Raw genomic sequence first — 17,460 nt, 5'->3', positions numbered from 1 at the left:
AAATAGACTTTTTCAAAATAGTTAGATACAAGGCAATTTGGGAAGGAAGACATTAGCAAACAGGAAAGACTCCTTGCAGGAGATGATGTTTGAACTGCATCTTGATGGAAGAGAAGAACTCTATGAGATGAAGGAAAGAAAGAAGTTCATTTTAGGTCCAGAAGCTGCCAGAACAAAAATAGAGAAATAGAATAATGTGACAAATGGAGACCAGAGACCAACCAGTTTGATTGGATTTTATTGTGTGGAAAGACAAATAATGTCCAATGAGTTTGGAAAGATAAGTTGAGGATGAGTTGTGTAGGATTTTAACAACTAAACATATAAGTAATATTTTATCCTGGAAGTAAAAGGAACCTACTGAAATGGGTTGAGAAAAGGAAGTCACCCAGGGAGATTTGTACTAAAGGACTATTTCTTTGGGAACAGCATGTAGGGAGAGACTTGAAGCAGGGAGCCCCATGAAGAGGCTACTGTAGTGACAGGTGGCAGGGGATGAGGGTCAGAGTGAAGGTGATAGCAAAATGTATAGAAAGAATGGCTCAGATATGAGAGCTGTGAAGGTTAAAAACAAGATTTGGCAAATGATTGGATAAGAGAATGAAGAAACTGAAACACTTAGAAATTGATGCCTAGGTTTAGAGGAAAGACAACAGAGTTCAATGTTAAACAACTTCAGTTGAGATGTTTCCAGGATATCCAGGAATCATTGATAGGCAATTGGGAGGTATGGGACTTCAGTCCAGACTCAGATCCATGGACTAAGACTGTATCTGTAGTTCTGGGGGGCTATCATCAGAGACATGGTCATCAAACTTGAAGACACGAGCTGCTTATTAAATATGAGTTAAATTTATGCTCTAATACTGGAAGATTGAAAGGGCCTTCACTGGACAGACAAGGAAATAAAGATCCAGAGAATGAAAGAAACTTGCCCATAGTCAAACAAGTGGTAAATCAGGATTTGAATTCAAGTTTTTAAATTTTAAATTTTAGAACCTCTTTTCCCCAAAGACTTGGTCCCAAAGAGCAAATTGTTCATAGCATCTCTTTCCCTACCAAAGATAGAGGTAAAAGCAGAGGAGAAAAGTTTTCTCATGTATTAAGGCAGAGAGAAAGACAGCCTGGAAAAGGACACTTTTGTCCTCAGTCTTTGTTCCACATTCCTTTCTATACCCCCATCCCCAAATCTCCCTATTGTCTCTTCTCTCTCACTCCTAGACTCACCTTTGGTGTCTGACAAGCTTACAGCCAGAATCTCCCAGGTTGTGATGGAGTCTTTGAGGAACACAGTGAGGGACTTTGTAGAGATTCTGAGAGGAAGGAAAAGAAGAAGTCAGAGAATAGAACTTGGGACAGGGGCACCTGGCTCCAGCTACTGGAGGCCTAAGACTGAGGGAAGTATCACCTCACCAGAAGAGATGAAATGAGATCAGAATGACTATTTGGGGATTGTGGAAAAGGAGACTGGGAGCCAGGATCACCACAGGGGATCTCAGCCTTACCCATGCTTGTCTGGCTTCTCTGTCAGTCGCTCCACAATCCATAACCAGCTCTCTGGGAACTGGCTTCTAGAGATGATATCTTCTTCTGGCATAATGACTTCATCTAGATTACCTGGGGAGGTAGGGCAGGATGGGATCATAAGGTCAGAGCAGTAGCCTCTCATTCGTCCTGGGTTCCTGAACCTCCTATCTACTCAAACCTCCCCACTCACACCCACACATTCTATTTCCCCACACCTGTGTGGCCTCAATCTGACACCCTGGACTATGTCTCTTTATCAATCTGGAGCCTTTTGCCTGTGTCTTCCCTCAATCTGATGCCCTGGACCTGTGCCTCCCCCTCATTCTGAGACCTTTGGATTGTATCTACCCCTCTATTAGGGGCCCTGGACCTGTCACCCCCTCATTCTGGGGCTATGACTTCCCATAGGTTGAAACTACATCTCCTCCAACAGCGAGGTCTCATCTTCCCATATCTCTGATGGTTCTTTCTTATACTTCCCATGACTCCTTCCATGTGGTCCTCACCATTCATAGGAACACTTACTTCTGGACAGGTTGAGGATGTTTTCTCTCTGTTTCTCCAAACGAACTGTGGTGAAGTAGGTACAGCAGTCCAAGAAAGCCTTGACACATGCCTCACTGTCTAAAATGTACTTCGTCCTCCTTTCACATGAGTAGCCCATGGGGTTCAGATGCATGCCATCCTCACAGCAAGACCTCAAATGTTTATCCTGATATTGGCCAGCTGTAAAAGTCCCATCCCAGGATCCTCAGTCTCTTTTTAGGGCCATCCCAGAAACCAGACAAGATCTGGTCTAAGATTCCTTTTTATTGTGAAGAACTAGTGTGGGGCAAGAGAGAAGTCTTTTTTTTTTTTAGTTTTTGCAAGGCAATGGGTTAGGTGACTTGCCCAAGGTCACACAGCTAGGTAATTGTTAAGTGTCTGAGGCCAAATTTGAACTCAGGTCTTCCTGACCCCAGGGGTCATGCTCTATCCACTGTGAGGGAGGAGTCTTCCTACTGACATAGTTGGTCTGATGGCCCCATCCCCTCACCTTTGTCACTCCTTATCTCCATGAGCAGGACAGAACGACGCCTACGCTTGACTGGCTGTGGGCACTCAGGGTCTGTAACAGATAAAGCATTAGGGAGAAGACAAAATAATCTGTGTGGATTGTGTTGGATTCCTATCTTTCTTCTTGATTTCCCTCCCTTCACCCAGTCAGCATCAAGTCTTGAAGGGGAATCTCTGTGGGACTTTCCTCCCATACAGGCCCTGTGAACATCTGATAAGACATTGTCTACACATATCCCTCCTGTGTTCCCCCAGTCTCACCAGACCGCTGTTCTGTCTGAAGCGGTTTGTTGGTCTTGAGAGCGAGCCCAGCATCTTTGAACACTCCAGCATAGTCCTTTCCACTCCCTGGGGTACAGCCAATGTCTCCACTCTCCACTGTGTCCCAGATCTGGAGGCAGAGAGAAGTCCAGACAGGAACTCAGGGAAACATCAGTAAGGGGAGGAGAGGGTTGGACAAGGGGGAACAGAGAAAGGTCACTGAGGGGGATGAAAAGGGTTTAATGACGGGGATGGAGAGAGTTCAGTGAGGAGGATGAAGGGGTTTCAATGAGGAGGCTGGAGAGGTGATCAACTGGAGATGGGGACAATTCAATGAGGGGATGTTTTTGCCACAGCCCCAGACCTACCTTACTCTGGGTCAGTTTGTTCTTCTTGTTCAGGACAAACACCCCCTTATCCACAGCCACAAGCCCCACACGGGCTTCAGCATCACCCTCAATCTTGATTGTGACCTGTTTCCCAGGCTGGTGTGCTTTCTCCACATTCCCTGCTCCTTTCACCACCAGCTAAGAAGTAGAGAGAAAATTTAGTCATGCTTGGAGGTATGGAAATAAATGAACCAGTTCAGGTCCCTCTCTCCCTCAGCAAAGGATGAGGAGGTGGTGGTATACCAGTCAGCTGGGGCTTGGAGGTCTCTGGAGATGAAGAGTTTACAAGTTTTAGAAATGGCACATTCATTTGAATAGAAACAAACAGACATAAACATAGAAAGAGGGAAAGAAGTGGAGAGAGAATGAAAGGATAAACAGACAAGAATAGAGGCAGACACGTAGCAGAAGAGAGAAAGAGATATAGAAAAAAGAAAGAGAATGGGTGAGAGATGAAGGCAGATATGAAAAACAAAGACAGTCAAGATTGGCTAGACAGATGAGAGAAAAACAGGCAAGAGGTAGAGACAAAGAAACAGAGAAAGAGACTTCAGGAAGAAAAATACAAAATTCCTTCAAATTTTCCTATATTGCTTTGATCAATCTCTCCTTTGTCCCACTTATACCCATCTTTAATTTTACTTATCTGAATAGGAATTCTATCTCCCCCAATAGAATATAAACTTGAGGGCAAGAACTATACTCTTTAGTTTTTATTTCCTGCTCTCAAAACAGGGTCTGACACATAGTAGAATCACAAGTAGAGATGAAAGAGGTATCAAAATCATTTAATCTGACTCATTCAGTTTTTAGCCTAGGAAAAACTGAAGTACAGAGAGGGTCATTGACTTGCCTAAGGTTAAATAGGTTGTAAGGGATAGAGTCAGAATTTGAAAACAGGTCCTCTAACTCCAAATCCAGTAAGTACTAAATCAATGTTTATTAAACTGAATTGAGATATAGATAAGCAAAGTCACAAATAAGGCAGAAAGAGAAATAAATGAAATGACAAAGTCACAACACATAGAGACAAGCAGAGCACAGCACAGAGACACATCAAGAGAGGTAAAGACAGACACATGGATACAAAAAGAGAGAGCATAAGAGGGAGAGAGAGAGAGAAAAAGAGGAGAGAGAGAGAGAGAGAGAGAGAGAGAGAGAGAGAGAGAGAGAAACTGAGGTAGAATTATAGAATTTCACATTTGAAAGGTGGTTCAGAAACTATCTGATTCAACCATGACTACCCAAGACCATAGAAATGAAAGATGGGAGGAACCCATCTTTTATGGATGGAAGACCACCCATAAAATTCCCTCATTTTATGGAAGAAACTCATGCCTGCATCAAGAATGATCTCTTCAAAGTCCTCAACAAGAGGTTATTTAACTACTCATTGAACACCTCTGGAGATGGGGAGATCACTAACTCTAGAAGCAAAACATGGAACTCTTTCTATAAAGAAAGACAGATCCAAAACTAAGGGGCAGAGCTTACCTTGCCTATGCATGTATCCTTCACATCCACCCATACAGAGTCAGCCACGAGCTCCTTCTGACCTTGCTGAGTCAGATAGTAATAGGCTACCACTCGGAAAGAAGGGATGTAATCAGTTGTGAGGGGCAGTGAGAGCACCACCACATCCTGTCCCTGCTGTCTCAACTGACGTCCAGCCTTCAACACCAGTCCCTTGTTCATGATCTGAGAAGGACACAGATTATGGTGGGGCAAGGTCAATTGGCCTTGTTTTCACAGGGATAGGAGACTGAGGGTTTCTGGGAGGAGGAGCAGGGGAGAGGTACCCAAGAAGGCATAAGGATGAAGGACCTAGAAGGAAGAGAATGTGGAAGAGGGAAATCAAAAGAGATTGAGGGGAAAGGATTCAATGAGAATTGGGAAGAGAGGAAATTAAAAGAAGTGGGTCAGGACAAAGGAAATGGGAGAAGGGGACCAAGGAAAGGAGAATCTAGAAGATAAACAGGGAAATTAATAATAATAATAATAATAATAATAATAATAATAATAATAAATTTATATAATAATTCAAAGTTTACAAATCAAGCAAATGTAAGAGTTGGGATTTGAATTCAGGCCATTCTGCCTTCAAGTTCAGCTCCCTGTGAACAACACTTTTCATTAGGGATGAAGGTGACTCAAGAAGGATCATAGAGATGGAGGATAGGAGGTGCAGAAAGGACCTGGGGCGGGGAGGTTAAGGTGTACAGAAGGGGAAAATGAATAATCTGAGCAAGGGATACCTAGGAGATAGGGAGAGGAGGAAGAAGAGTGGTGTCAGGGATTGCATTGGGGATATACCACATAGGTGAAGTAATTGATTTGCTGGTTCACGTTGGGCCCATCTGTTCGCAAATGGAAGTTGATGTTCAGGTTATCTCCAGCCTTGAGCTCCACTGAGGGGACGGACAGGTGCAAGTAATTGTTGGAGCCAGCTATGGTTTGATAGGGTTGAGCTACCATTTCCTGGGTTGCCTGGCGATCCTCAGGAAGACCTTTCTTGTCCGTCCTTACCTGAGGGTAGGAAGTAAGTAAAACCTTAGCACACAGCACAAATTTGTTTTGCATATGCAAATGAATTTTCTAAGGATAAGATCACTTTTGGCCAGGAGAATAGATAGGATGACTTTTGGTCAGCACCATCCAGAAAGCCCACAGGGACTTGTTGAAAGCTGGCATTTGTCCAGAGTAAGCAAAGGACAGGGGTAGCAGGGAACTTCAAAAATGAAAAGGGAAGAGGAAAGTCTATATGGAAGAAATGTATATACATATCACAAAAAAAGCCAGAGATGGGGTGGGGAGAAAGGGAGAAGATATAGAAAAAGAAGAAAGAAAGAAAGAAAGAAAGAAAGAAAGAAAGAAAGAAAGAAAGAAAGAAAGAAAGAAAGAAAGAAAGAAAGGAAGGAAGGAAGGAAGGAAGGAAGGAAGGAAGGAAGGAAGGAAGGAAGGAAGGAAGGAAGGAAGGAAGGAAGGAAGGAAAAAGAAAGAAAGAAAGAAAGAAAGAACGAAAAATACAGTCTCAGAGACAGAAAGTAAGAGGAGGGAAGAGAGACAGATAGGGGAAAGATGGGGGCAAAAAGGAGAAGAAAGGGGGAGAGAGAGAAAAAGAAATGGAGAGAGGTGGAGGGAGAGAGAGAGACAGTCAGAGATAGAGACAGAGAGAGACAGAACCCAAGAGAAAGAGAGAAGAGAGAAACAGAGAGAAGGGTGGAGGAGTCAGCTTTTGCTGTCTGAAAAACTGCCAGAAGCATTGAGGGAGGATAGGGAGGAAGGAAGAGAGAGGACTATGAACTGCAGTATTCCTTATCCACCACTAAGACATATTAGCAACAGAAAGAGTACTAGCTCGTAATGATCTGGTAAAATATGTAGATGTTGAAAACCTATATAAACAGCTAACAATTATATCAGACTAAAAGTCATTCCACAAAAGAGAAATTGTCAAAGGATATGAACACAGAATTTTCTGCAAATTATGAGCAGCCATATGAAAGAATGGTCCAAATCATTAATAATAGGAAATAAAAATCAAAAGACTTTCTTTTCACCTCCCACCAGCAAATTAGTAAAGATGACCATAAATAGAAATAGTCAGTATTGGAAGGATTATGGAAAGATGGATACATCAATGCACTGATGGGACTGAGAATTTGTAGAATGGTTTCAGAAAGTACTTTGGAATTATGTAAAGAGTGTCTAAAATATCCATATCCTTTGACTGCTAGGACTATACACCAAGGAAGTCAATGACCAAAAGAAAGACCAAAATACACCAAAGTATTCATAGCAAAGTAGCAAAGAAGTGGATCTCAAAACTTATTGATTAAGAAATGGCTAAATAAATTGGACTGCAAGAAAAGATGAATATGATAACTACGGAGAAATTTGAGAAGATATTGTCTGATGTGAAGTGAAATAAGCAGAATTAGCAAAATATCTACAATGACTATAACAACCTAAATGGAACAAAACATTTGAAATTGAATGCTGTGAAATTGTAGCAAGCAAGCTTGGCTCCAGAGAGGTAACATAAGACTCCTCTCCTTGTTTCTTAGTAAAAGTAAGCAACCCAGAGTGAAAAATATTATAAATAACATCAGACTTTTTAACTTTGCAGAAGGTTTTCCTTTTCTTCTTTTAAAAATTTCATTATTTGTGGAAATCATAAACTTGCAAATGGATGAATTTGAAAACTATCTTTGCCTGTAATTGAAAAAAATTAAAGTGTTAAAAATTCATTATTATGAGAGCTGGCTCTTTGAGAGTCAGTGGGGAGAGGGATGCAGTGGCAAATGGAGGAGATATAAAAGGAAAAAAATCCATAAAAATTTTGAAATAAAAATTAGATTCCTTTTTTCTCCAAACCATGAACCTTGGCTCTAGGTAAATAATATAAGTCCATCATTTCAGAGAAAAGAAAAATATCTCAACTATTCAAGCAACAGGACTGTGAGTATGTCAAGGAGAGACCCTGATTATCCAAATGACAGAACCCTTCCTGAGATTACTTACTTTGATGTTCAGAGGACCACGGTTATTGGGTGTGTTGATTCTCAACTTGGCCAAGCCGTCTGCTTGAGTCATAGACTGAACCTTAAAGTTTGGGACCACCACTGGAATCTGAGAGGCTGGGGATCCATCTGGATTAGTCACAAAAACCTGGAAAGGTCACAGAACAAAGAATGTTCAACAGAACAAAGGGATTCATTCCTCATCAGTTATCCCCACCTCTATGACAAGGAAAGTGACTAGACCTAATCATCCTCACCGTCAGCCTTGTGATGGCTGACCTAGGAGGGAAATGACAGAGAAAGAGAGCCTGTGCATTCAAGGGTCTCACCGTGAGATCAAAAGGCATAGCTGGCTTGAAGTGCTTAGGAGTCTTGGTGAAGTGGATTTGGTAAGGAGATGTCACGATAGGGATCCCAGTGTATTCAGCCTCAACCATGTCACTCCCTGCAGAGGGAAAGGAGAGGTGAGACCAGAAAAAAAGGAAGGGGCCCAGGGATCATATGTATACATATGCATGTATATACAAGCATGTTGGTTGCACTTTCACACACACAGACAGACACAATCTCCCCTATCACTCACCAGTCTCCAGTATAACTGTGACTGACACATACAAGGACTTTCCCACCAGGTTTTGACCTGGGAACTGTTTCACCAGAGCATTCCGGGACAGAATAACTTCTCCATTACCATCATCAATCTGTGTGTGATATAGGCCAGTGAGAAATGAAGAGCAGAAAAAATGATCTTCACAAGGAGGCAGACATGAGCACAATGAGGATAAGGAGGGAGGAGGACAAAGTGAGGAGGAGGCTCCATGAATCGAACACCAGTGAAAGGGTGTGGGAGACGCTGTGAGGAGGACCCCAGCTCAGAAAGGAGCAAGAGTGATCAGGATGGATGTAGGGCTTAGAAGAATGGGAGGCCAATAAAGGAATACAAAGTCCAGCAGTTCAGTGATGGAAATGGGGGCTACAGTAAAAGGCATGGGGTCTGGGTGTGGCAGGTCACATACCACAACTCGGGAGAGTGATTCAGGAATGCTACGCTTATTTCCTTCATCCAAGATTCCAAAGATGGCAAAGGCAGTACCATCCACCATCTTTCCATACAGGAACCTGTGCAGGGAAAGGAAAAGTGGTTTGATCATTTCATCCTTCCCATTGCTTCTAAGAAGGATTGGTCCTCCTCTGGGATTCACCATCTTCCTTGACTCAGAAAGTAACCCTTAGTATATGATAGATGAACTCTGATAATTCAGGACAATGCTGAGACCTCCCAAGATATTCTTTTACCCTTATTTCCACAGCTAGCATTCATCTGGTTCTCCTCCTACCTCTCTGACCATTCCTTTGTCGTGGTCCATTTTCTCTTCAATTCTTCTCTTGTCTATTTAACTAAAGTATTCCCCAGTGCAATACTCTTTTCTAGGCCCTCCTCTCTTTTTTTTGTGAAGGTTTAGATAGATCATGTCCAAAACAATATCTTCATTACTGACCTTTCTCCCCAAAGTTCTGGTCCCATATTACCAACTGCTTGCAGGATATCTCTACCAGACTATCCTATTGACCTCAAACTCATCATCTTTCCCTAAACCATCTCCTTTCCCTATCTTCCTTACATCTATGGATGGTAGCTCATCCAAGCTAGAACCTTGAGAGTCACTTTTGGCTCTCCCCTCTCCTTTATCCATTATATCCAGTCAACTGTCAATTCTTTTCATTCCTACCAGCACATTTCTTACATGCCATTGCTTCTTTCCCCTCTCATTGCCACTATCCACTATTCATCTAGATTGTAATAATGAAGGAGTCCCTCTGCCTCTGGTCTCTCCCCTTTCTTTCCTTTATAGCAATGCCTGGGTCATCTTCTTAATGCAGTGCTATGACCATGACACTCCCCTCCTTAAATGCCTCCAAGGGCTCCCTACCACATACAGAATAGATAGCTTACACTGTAACTCCATACTATTCCACAGCCTGGCTCCAACCAACCTTTCCAACCTTATCTCAAACTGCTAGATAGGTCTGTCTTCCAATTTTGCCTTGAATTTTGCCTAGGTGAGGGTCTTCCTTTTCTTTAAGGCTCATCTCAGGTACTTCGTCTTCTATGAAGTCTTCCCAGGCTCCCTTCCCCACCTCTTCCCAAACTCCCTCTACAAATGTTGTATCTCTTTCCTGGTCTCTCTTTCAACGTCTGTTATAATTATTTGTTCACATGTCATATGTCCACCAGAGATCATTAAACTCCTTCAGGAAAGAAACTTTGCCATTCCACAGCAAAAAGCCTTGTAGAAAATAGGGCTCAATCAACATTTGCCAAATTGAATTCTGCATGCTCCATGCTGAGCACTTGGTCCTTCCCCTAGCATGATCACATTCCTCCTCCCCTTGTCTTTCCATGGTCTCTTTTCCTCAGTCCCTAAATTCTAAATAAGTCCTTACCTGGCTGTGATGGAGACTTTTAGACCATCATTATTGTCAATATAGAAGAATTTTTCCTCTGGGTGCAGCTTTACCTCAAAGCTTGGCAGCACTGGGTAAGAAAGAAGAAATGGTGTTCTGAGTTTTCTGAGTCCAGATGGGGAGATGTAGGAGCTATTCTGAGGACTCTGGGACTGGGAGAAGGAACTGGGGTCTTCCTTGGGGGGGTCTGGGTCTGGGAGGAGACTCTGGGGTCATCCCTGGGGGTCTGGGTCTGGGAGGAGACATTGGGGCCATTCTTAGGATCTGAGTGTAAATAAACATATTTTGAGGCATGTTCTGAGGGTTCTTGGTCTGAGGAGGGAAATAGTGAGTAGAGAGATATTCTGATAGGGCTGGGTATGGAAGGAAGAGCCTGAGGAACATTTTGCCATTGTACCCTAGAGACCAGGGGAATCTTTCTATCTTGCTCTGCAATTGAACCTTCCTACATGTTTTTGCCTCTCCCCATCCCCAGGAATTGACTTGCTTTTCTGTTTATATCCCCAGTGATTACTTCAGTTCTTGATACCTAATAATACTTAATAAATATTTATTCATTCATTCTGAGAGATCTGAGTCTGGCAGAGGGGAGACTGGGGGAAATTCTTTGGAGTCCGAGGAGAACCCTGGGTGGTGAACACTAGGAGACATTCAGAGAGACCAGAGGAAAAAGACAGTGAAGGTGACACTTTAAGAAGTATGGTTAGGGGACTGGGAGGTACTGGGAAGGCCTTCTGACAGGTCTAAGTCTGATAGGATCACTGGGAGTTAAAATTGGGGGACATCTAGAAGGATCTGAGGAACTTTCTTGGTGAACGCTGGAAGGGAAATCATGTTCCTTTCCATCTTTAATGCCCCCTCCCTTTCTTACCATACTCCTTCACTTCAAACTCAGCAGAGAAGGTTTTATGGGGGGAGTCATCATAATAAGCAATGATTTTCCACTGGCCCATCCTAAGAAGGGGAAGGAGACATGGACAAGACTGAGCAGAGTATGAAGCAGGTAGTCTGCTCTAGGGAGCATTCGTTTTTAAAAGATGATCATAAGGACATAACATAGCAAGCCTGGAGGGACCTCAGAAAACCAGTCCAAATTCCTTCATTTTACTATGAAGAAACAGACCCAGAGAGATCAAGTGACTTCTCCAAAGTCATAAAGCAAGGCCTTATTATTCTGGAAGCAGAGTTAGTACTCCAACCCAGATGCCCTGAGACATGCCCTGGATTTCCCCCTCCCCAAACTGAAGTATCTCAGGGCAAGTCAAGCAGATATGAAACAGATTCAAATCAGGACCCAAAGTGGATGACCAGGAGCAAAGCTGCCCACTGTCCACGTCCTTCTAGTAGGTTTCCCTCTGGGTTTTGTCCCCCAAGAAGCATAGACACAGACAGAGATCCAGACACAAAGAGCTGAGTTCAGCTAAGGAAGAAAGTTGGGAGAATAAATGCAGCTCTCAGATCACCCCCCCCCCAGAACAGGTGGGCCACCTACGTGACAAGCTCAGGAATCCCCCAGGACTGACTCAGTATGCCATTCTTGTTCTGAGAGGACAGCGGGTCCTTCTTGATAATGACCCCATCAGGAGTCTGTGGACAAAGAGCTTAGGTTAAAATTCAACTGGTCCCTTCAGCCCATGGTCCCCTCTCCACCTCTGTATAGATAAGTCTGTGTGTGCCCCTGTGGCTATTTGTGGTGGCTCTCCATGCAGCATGGTGGTGGTGGTGGGGCTGTACCTTTCTATATGTGTATGAATGTTTGTGTCTATCTGTGCTCCTTTGAGTGTGTGTCTCCTGGGTCCCATTACCTGGATGCTGACAGTCAGAGTTTTGGCCAGAGGCTGAAGCTTGTGACCCACAGTGAAGATCCGGTACAAAACTGAAAAGGGGAAGGGGAGAGAGGCTCATGAACCCTAGCTCTCTGTGGTCTGTCTGTTTTTCACTCCCTCCCTTCTTTCCTCCCACCTCAATTATATACCAGCAGGGATGGTTCCCTGCCTGGGAGCCCATGCCCAGGGTCTGAGCCCTGTCTCAGGACCACTGCAGAGTCAGGGAAGCTGATCAGGGCTGGGGTTTCCACCTGAGGGTCTAAGTGGGAGCTCACCTGTGGAGCCCGGTGTGTAGATGGTTTTGTCTGTTTGGATAAATAGATAGCCACTGTGGAGAGACACCAGCACCACTTTTTCTATTTTTTCCTTGTCAAACTTGGCCACGATACTGACATACTGGTGGTCTTTGTTATTCTGGAAGTTCTGTGCTGGAATCTGGAAAGGAATGGGGGTGAGGCAATATGCCTTGGTGATCCAGTCACCTGCCTGCCTACCTTTCTCCCTAATCTCATCTCCAGGAGGTTCTCTGAGCTGAGCTCAAACTCTTCCTCTTCCAGGAAATGTCCCCTGATTCTTGCAATTTGCAGGGATATCAGTCTCCCTTCTGGTCTAGGATGGTCCCACCTCTGGGGAACTCTTTTCTAAGATCTCTTGAGTTCATAACCTCAGACTCAGTCCTGCTTTCTGGGGAGGAGGGAAAGGAGCAGGTCCATTTCTTCTTGGGGTTCTTCTGGGGTGAGGTTCAGGTGACCAGGATTATGGTAAGCCCATGGGACAGAAACAATTTATTAGGACTTCAGAATTTACAGCACAGTGCTTTTGTTGAATTGAATTGAATTTACAGAGCATTTTCTCTACTAACATCTCTAAGGAATATAGATAGAATAAATATTATGAACCATAAAAACATAAGTCTAGAGATGGATGGGACCTTAGAGGTCATCTAGGGTAACCCCTTTATTTTACAGATAGGGAAACTGAGTGGACAGCTAGGTGGCACATTGGATAGAGCACTGGCCTTGGAATCACAAAGACAGAAGTTCAAATCCAGTCTCAGACACTTGACACTAGCTGTGTGAACTTGGGCAAGTCACTTAACCTGATTGTCTCCCATCCAGGGCCATCTGCAGTTGTCCTGATTCATATCTGACCTCTAGACCCAGATGGCTCTGGAGGAGAAAGTGAGGCTGGTGTCTTAGCATAACACCCCCCCCTTTACTCAAATCCAATTCACATGCTTGTCATGGCCTCACCTCCCTGATGTCATGGTCTTCTTTGAGAATGAAGAACAAACATCATCATCAGGGAAACTGAGGCCCACTTGGGTGAAAGTATTTTGCCCTATATGTCTCCCAAGGACAAGCCAAAAAAGCTCAAGTCCTTTGAATACTTGAAGAGAGTTATCTTTTACACCCTATCTTTTTTTCTTTGGGCTAAAAACATCTCAATTCCTTCAAAGGATCCTCTCATGTGGCCTGAATACCAGGCTCTTCAGCATCCTGAACACTTTCCAGACTGAATATTGTCTGAATAACAGAGCCAGAAATCAAAAAGATCTTGACTGTCACAATGGGCTAACTCTAGATGAAATCTAATAGGAATAAAAGTAAAGAAATTCTCAAATAATGTGCTATAGATAGCAGAGAAAAAGTTGACCAGGAAGATTTGGATTCAAATTCTGCCTCTGACACATATTAGTTGTGTGACCATGTGCAAATCCTGGGGTTGCTGAAGCCAGTTCTGAATATTTTTATCTTGTTTTTCAGGGCTTGGTTTCTTGGTTTTTTTTTTTTTTTATTGTCAGGACTTTAAGAAGTGGGGCAACTAATTGGGGCAACTAAGTGGTGCAACCAGACCCGGAGTCAGGAAATTGCATCTTCCTGAGTTCAAATCCAGCCTCAGACACCTACTGTTTGACCTTGTTTGTCTCAGTTTCTTCATCTATAAAATGAACTGGCAAATCATTCCAGTATCTTCACCAAAACAAACCAAACAAAACCCAAATGGGATTACAAAGAGTTAGACACAACTGAAATGACTCAACAGCAACAAATAACTTAAGAAAGTGAGGGATAATATATTAAATAATCCTACTTATATTTGGGGAGATTGTTAAACATTCACCAGCACATATTTGCAAATTTCTTACCTTCTTCATGCCTTAAGGCAATTTTAAAAAACTCTTAAGCTACAAAGGAGTAAGAGGAACAAGATGATAGAGGAAGTTTCCTCACCTAAATTCACCACACTGAAGAAGTCACCTATCTAGACTACTCATTTCAAATGTAGAGATTTACATTTGGGCTCAAAAGAAAAATCAGCTCTCCAAATACAAGGCAAGACAATTGAGTTTGTCTGGAAAACCCTGGGAGCTTTGATGGACAGCAAGCTAAATTGAGTCAATGTGAGATTATGGCAACTCAAAAAAATGATCTTTGACTATTCTGAAAAGCTTAGTATCCAAGAACAAGGAGGGCTTTGCTCCCTCCTTTTCCCTGGTTAGAGACCACATGTGAAGTTGTATATTTAGTTCTGAGCTACTACATTTAAGCAAAGACTTTAATGGACTGAAAAACATTCTTAAATAGGTAAACAGAATATTGAAAAAGCTTTTGTTGGTGTTTAGTTGGTTCAAACTCTTAATAGTAAAGGAATTGGTTTAGGAGTGAGTGACTTGCCCAGGGTCGCAAAGCTAAGTGTCTCTGATCAGATTTGAACTCAGGAAGTGAAGTCTTCTAGATTCCAGGCATGACACTCTATCACATTTGAGTTGTTTGAAGGAAATGGAGAGTCTTCAGAAGATGAAAACTTAAGAGAGACTGGTGGTTATTTTCGATTATTTGAAAGGATGAGACTTGCTCAGGTTGGCCTTAGAAGGGACAACTAGAATCAATGGGTAGAAATTGCAAAGAAACAAATTTAGATTTGGCTTAAGGAAAAACATTAGCAACGACAGCTGTCTCAAAGAAAAATGGACTTCCTTGGGAGGGGTGGGGTCCCTGTCCCTGGAGATACTGAAGAAAACTCTGTATGAATGACCATTTGTGAACTAGGGTGGAGAAGACACTCTGGTTCAGGTGTCTCTAACACTGAGCTTCTACAGAGCTACAAAGATCTTTTGGTGAGCAACTCCTTGCTAAGCCATGCCTTTTTCAGGCTGAACTAGGTTTCCTTTTTGTTTTGTTTAGTTTTGCTTTGTTTAACCCAAGTGCAAGACTTCATTATTTATTACTAATACATTTTCTTTTTATTGGACTTGGCTCATTAATCTAGCCTGCCTTCCAAAGTATTAATGGTCCCTCTTAGCTTTGTGCCATCTGTAACTTGAGTGGACTTTGTATCTATGTCTTAAAGACATTCTGACTGATGTTAGGCATCACTGGAAGCCCTAGGTGAGTGAGAGAATATTGTAGAAGAAACAGAAGCTGAATTTTACATTAAAAGTTTAGAATAAAGTTTCATCTCTACCCCCTTTATACCTGTATGCACTTGGGTGAATCACTCATTAAGCTTCAGTTTTTTTTAACTTTAAAATTGTTTAGTATTGCATTTGAAAGTTTGCAAAGACTTTTACATGTTATCTCATTGGAACTCAAAACAACTCCATGATATTAGAATTATTATTTCCATTTTACTAGTGAAGAAACAGAATAAGAGCCTTGCCCAGGATCACCAACTAAGAAGCAAGTGAAGCAGAATTCAAACTCAGCTCTTCCTGACTGCAAGTTCAGGACTCTATCCACTGTACCATCCAACTGCCTGCAAGGAGAGACTTGGCCAATCATGAGTGTACAAATTTTTAGCTCTTCTCAGTGGCATCACCCAACAAAAACTTGTCAAGGGCCACATGCAGAATTTAATATTTATTTATGACTACAATGTAAGCCAATTACCAATGAGTATAATAATAAAATATAATAATGTCATATGAATTGACTTTGAGGGTCATATGTGACCCTCGGTCCATGAACTAGACACACTGCAAGGCCCCTTCTAGCTTTGAAATTTTATCATTCTGATAATGGGTATCTCTGGGGGCAATCCGAGCAGACTTTGTGTAGGCTTCATGTTTAGGAAAAGGAAAGTTGGACAGATTGACCAGATGAAGATTCTACTCACCTTAACAGTGATGGTGCTCAGGTAACTATTGGCATTGTTCAGTGTGGTCTTTTCCGAATAAAGTACTTGCTTCTTTTGGGGGAAGTCATGAATGGTGACCTCAACAGGTATCTCACCTGCCACTTCATGGGCCTCCAGGATTAGTTGCTCCTCACTTTCCAGTCTCATGACATTGGGAGTGAGCAGGACATAGCTTGAAAGAGGGTTAAGTGGAAGAAGAAGTCATTGTGAGCCCTTGACAACCAGTACCTCCTGGGTCCTCTCTCCAGGGCTGAGGAGTCCCAACCAAAGAGGCCTAAAGAAGGCAGTAGCTGAAAGCTAACCTGGAGAAGGCACTGAGACCTTATTAATATTAGGCTCTTGGATCTCTGTTCTTGACACTGCTCCACTCTGTGCTCTGTGGCTGGGGTCATGGTATAGCCTGATGCCACCCTTTAGGTCCCTTCTTCCCCAGAACTCACTACCTGAAGACTTGATTCTATCCATCTTCAATATCTAGGAATATCTAGATTCCTTAGCTAGCAACTGAACGTGGCCAGAAACATTGTCTAAATCTCTATTCTTCTTTCTGACCCAGGGCAAATAATCCCTGGCTCCCACAGGTTTGTCTCTAACTCCTACAGATGCAACCTGCATCTTTTGGAGGAACCCAAATCCCATAGACATCTAGGCCCCACAGTTATCTCCTGGATCCTTCAACTGTTTCCAGAATTCTAGGGTCACTCATCAAGTCCATGGTTGCCTAAATTCCATAAATATTATATGTCTTCCAGCCTCTCAAGCCCAGAGACTGAAGTCTCTGAACTTATTTCAAAAAATATTTTGATAATCATATTGCAATATAAATGATTCCTTTTATAATCCAATGGTTATAATTTTTGCACTTAAAACATTATTCCAAGAAGAACTTGCAAATGAGTCCATAACAACAACAAAAAAAAACAATAAAGAACCGCTGAGCTAAGCATTCCTCAATCCCACAGCAATCCTGGAGGCCCAGGACTACCTACCTAACTCAATACACCAATCCCTACAGATCTCGAACTCCCCAGGGGAAGAAGTTGGGAGGTGGGCTCCCCACTACTCACAGTGGATCTCCTTGAACCAGGGTCACATAGCTCAGGGCCAGCAGGACAGCCAGTGGCCCCATGGCTCTGAACTGGAACTGAGAGAGCAAATCAGGAAAGATCAGTTGGGGAAGAGGAGGGAGAGGGAGAGGGAAAGGAGTGAGCAGAATTCTGGAGGTGCTTTCTTATCCTGGGACTCAGAGACTGCCCCCCACCAAACCCTCCC

The 17,460-nt window shown here is 42.8% G+C and overlaps 1 protein-coding gene across 1 annotated transcript; it reads right to left on the bottom strand.

The window, feature by feature from the left end:
- Positions 1-1,087: 1,087 nt before the first annotated feature.
- Positions 1,088-17,405, bottom strand: C3 (complement C3). Its single transcript, XM_074203714.1, has 19 exons — positions 17,256-17,405; positions 16,168-16,360; positions 12,324-12,483; positions 12,028-12,098; positions 11,715-11,809; positions 11,094-11,176; positions 10,202-10,292; positions 8,773-8,875; positions 8,340-8,457; positions 8,086-8,201; positions 7,758-7,904; positions 5,547-5,759; positions 4,728-4,931; positions 3,213-3,371; positions 2,845-2,974; positions 2,564-2,635; positions 2,053-2,253; positions 1,506-1,617; positions 1,088-1,313 (listed from the first exon to the last, which is right to left on the bottom strand). The coding sequence occupies exons 1-19, from the start codon at positions 17,315-17,317 to the stop codon at positions 1,103-1,105; spliced, it is 2,541 nt and encodes an 846-aa protein (XP_074059815.1). The 5' UTR covers positions 17,318-17,405; the 3' UTR covers positions 1,088-1,102.
- Positions 17,406-17,460: the final 55 nt, after the last annotated feature.

This window comes from Macrotis lagotis, chromosome X (assembly GCF_037893015.1).
Source record: "Macrotis lagotis isolate mMagLag1 chromosome X, bilby.v1.9.chrom.fasta, whole genome shotgun sequence".
In the NCBI taxonomy this organism is placed as follows: domain Eukaryota; kingdom Metazoa; phylum Chordata; class Mammalia; order Peramelemorphia; family Peramelidae; genus Macrotis; species Macrotis lagotis.
Note: the sequence above shows the minus strand (reverse complement) of the source record. Positions and strands in the feature narration are given on the sequence as shown.

What these genes read in the sequence shown, in the direction of transcription:
- C3 (XM_074203714.1), bottom strand. Translation starts at nt 17,317, where the DNA reads ATGGGGCCACTGGCTGTCCTGCTGGCCCTGAGCTATGTGACCCTGGTT. An exon ending in CTCTGACTGTCAGCATCCAG is followed by an intron (nt 11,810 to 12,027) that starts GTAATGGGACCC and finishes CTTTGTCCACAG; the next exon opens with ACTCCTGATGGGGTCATTAT. An exon ending in GGAGATAAGGAGTGACAAAG is followed by an intron (nt 2,254 to 2,563) that starts GTGAGGGGATGG and finishes GGACTTTTACAG; the next exon opens with CTGGCCAATATCAGGATAAA.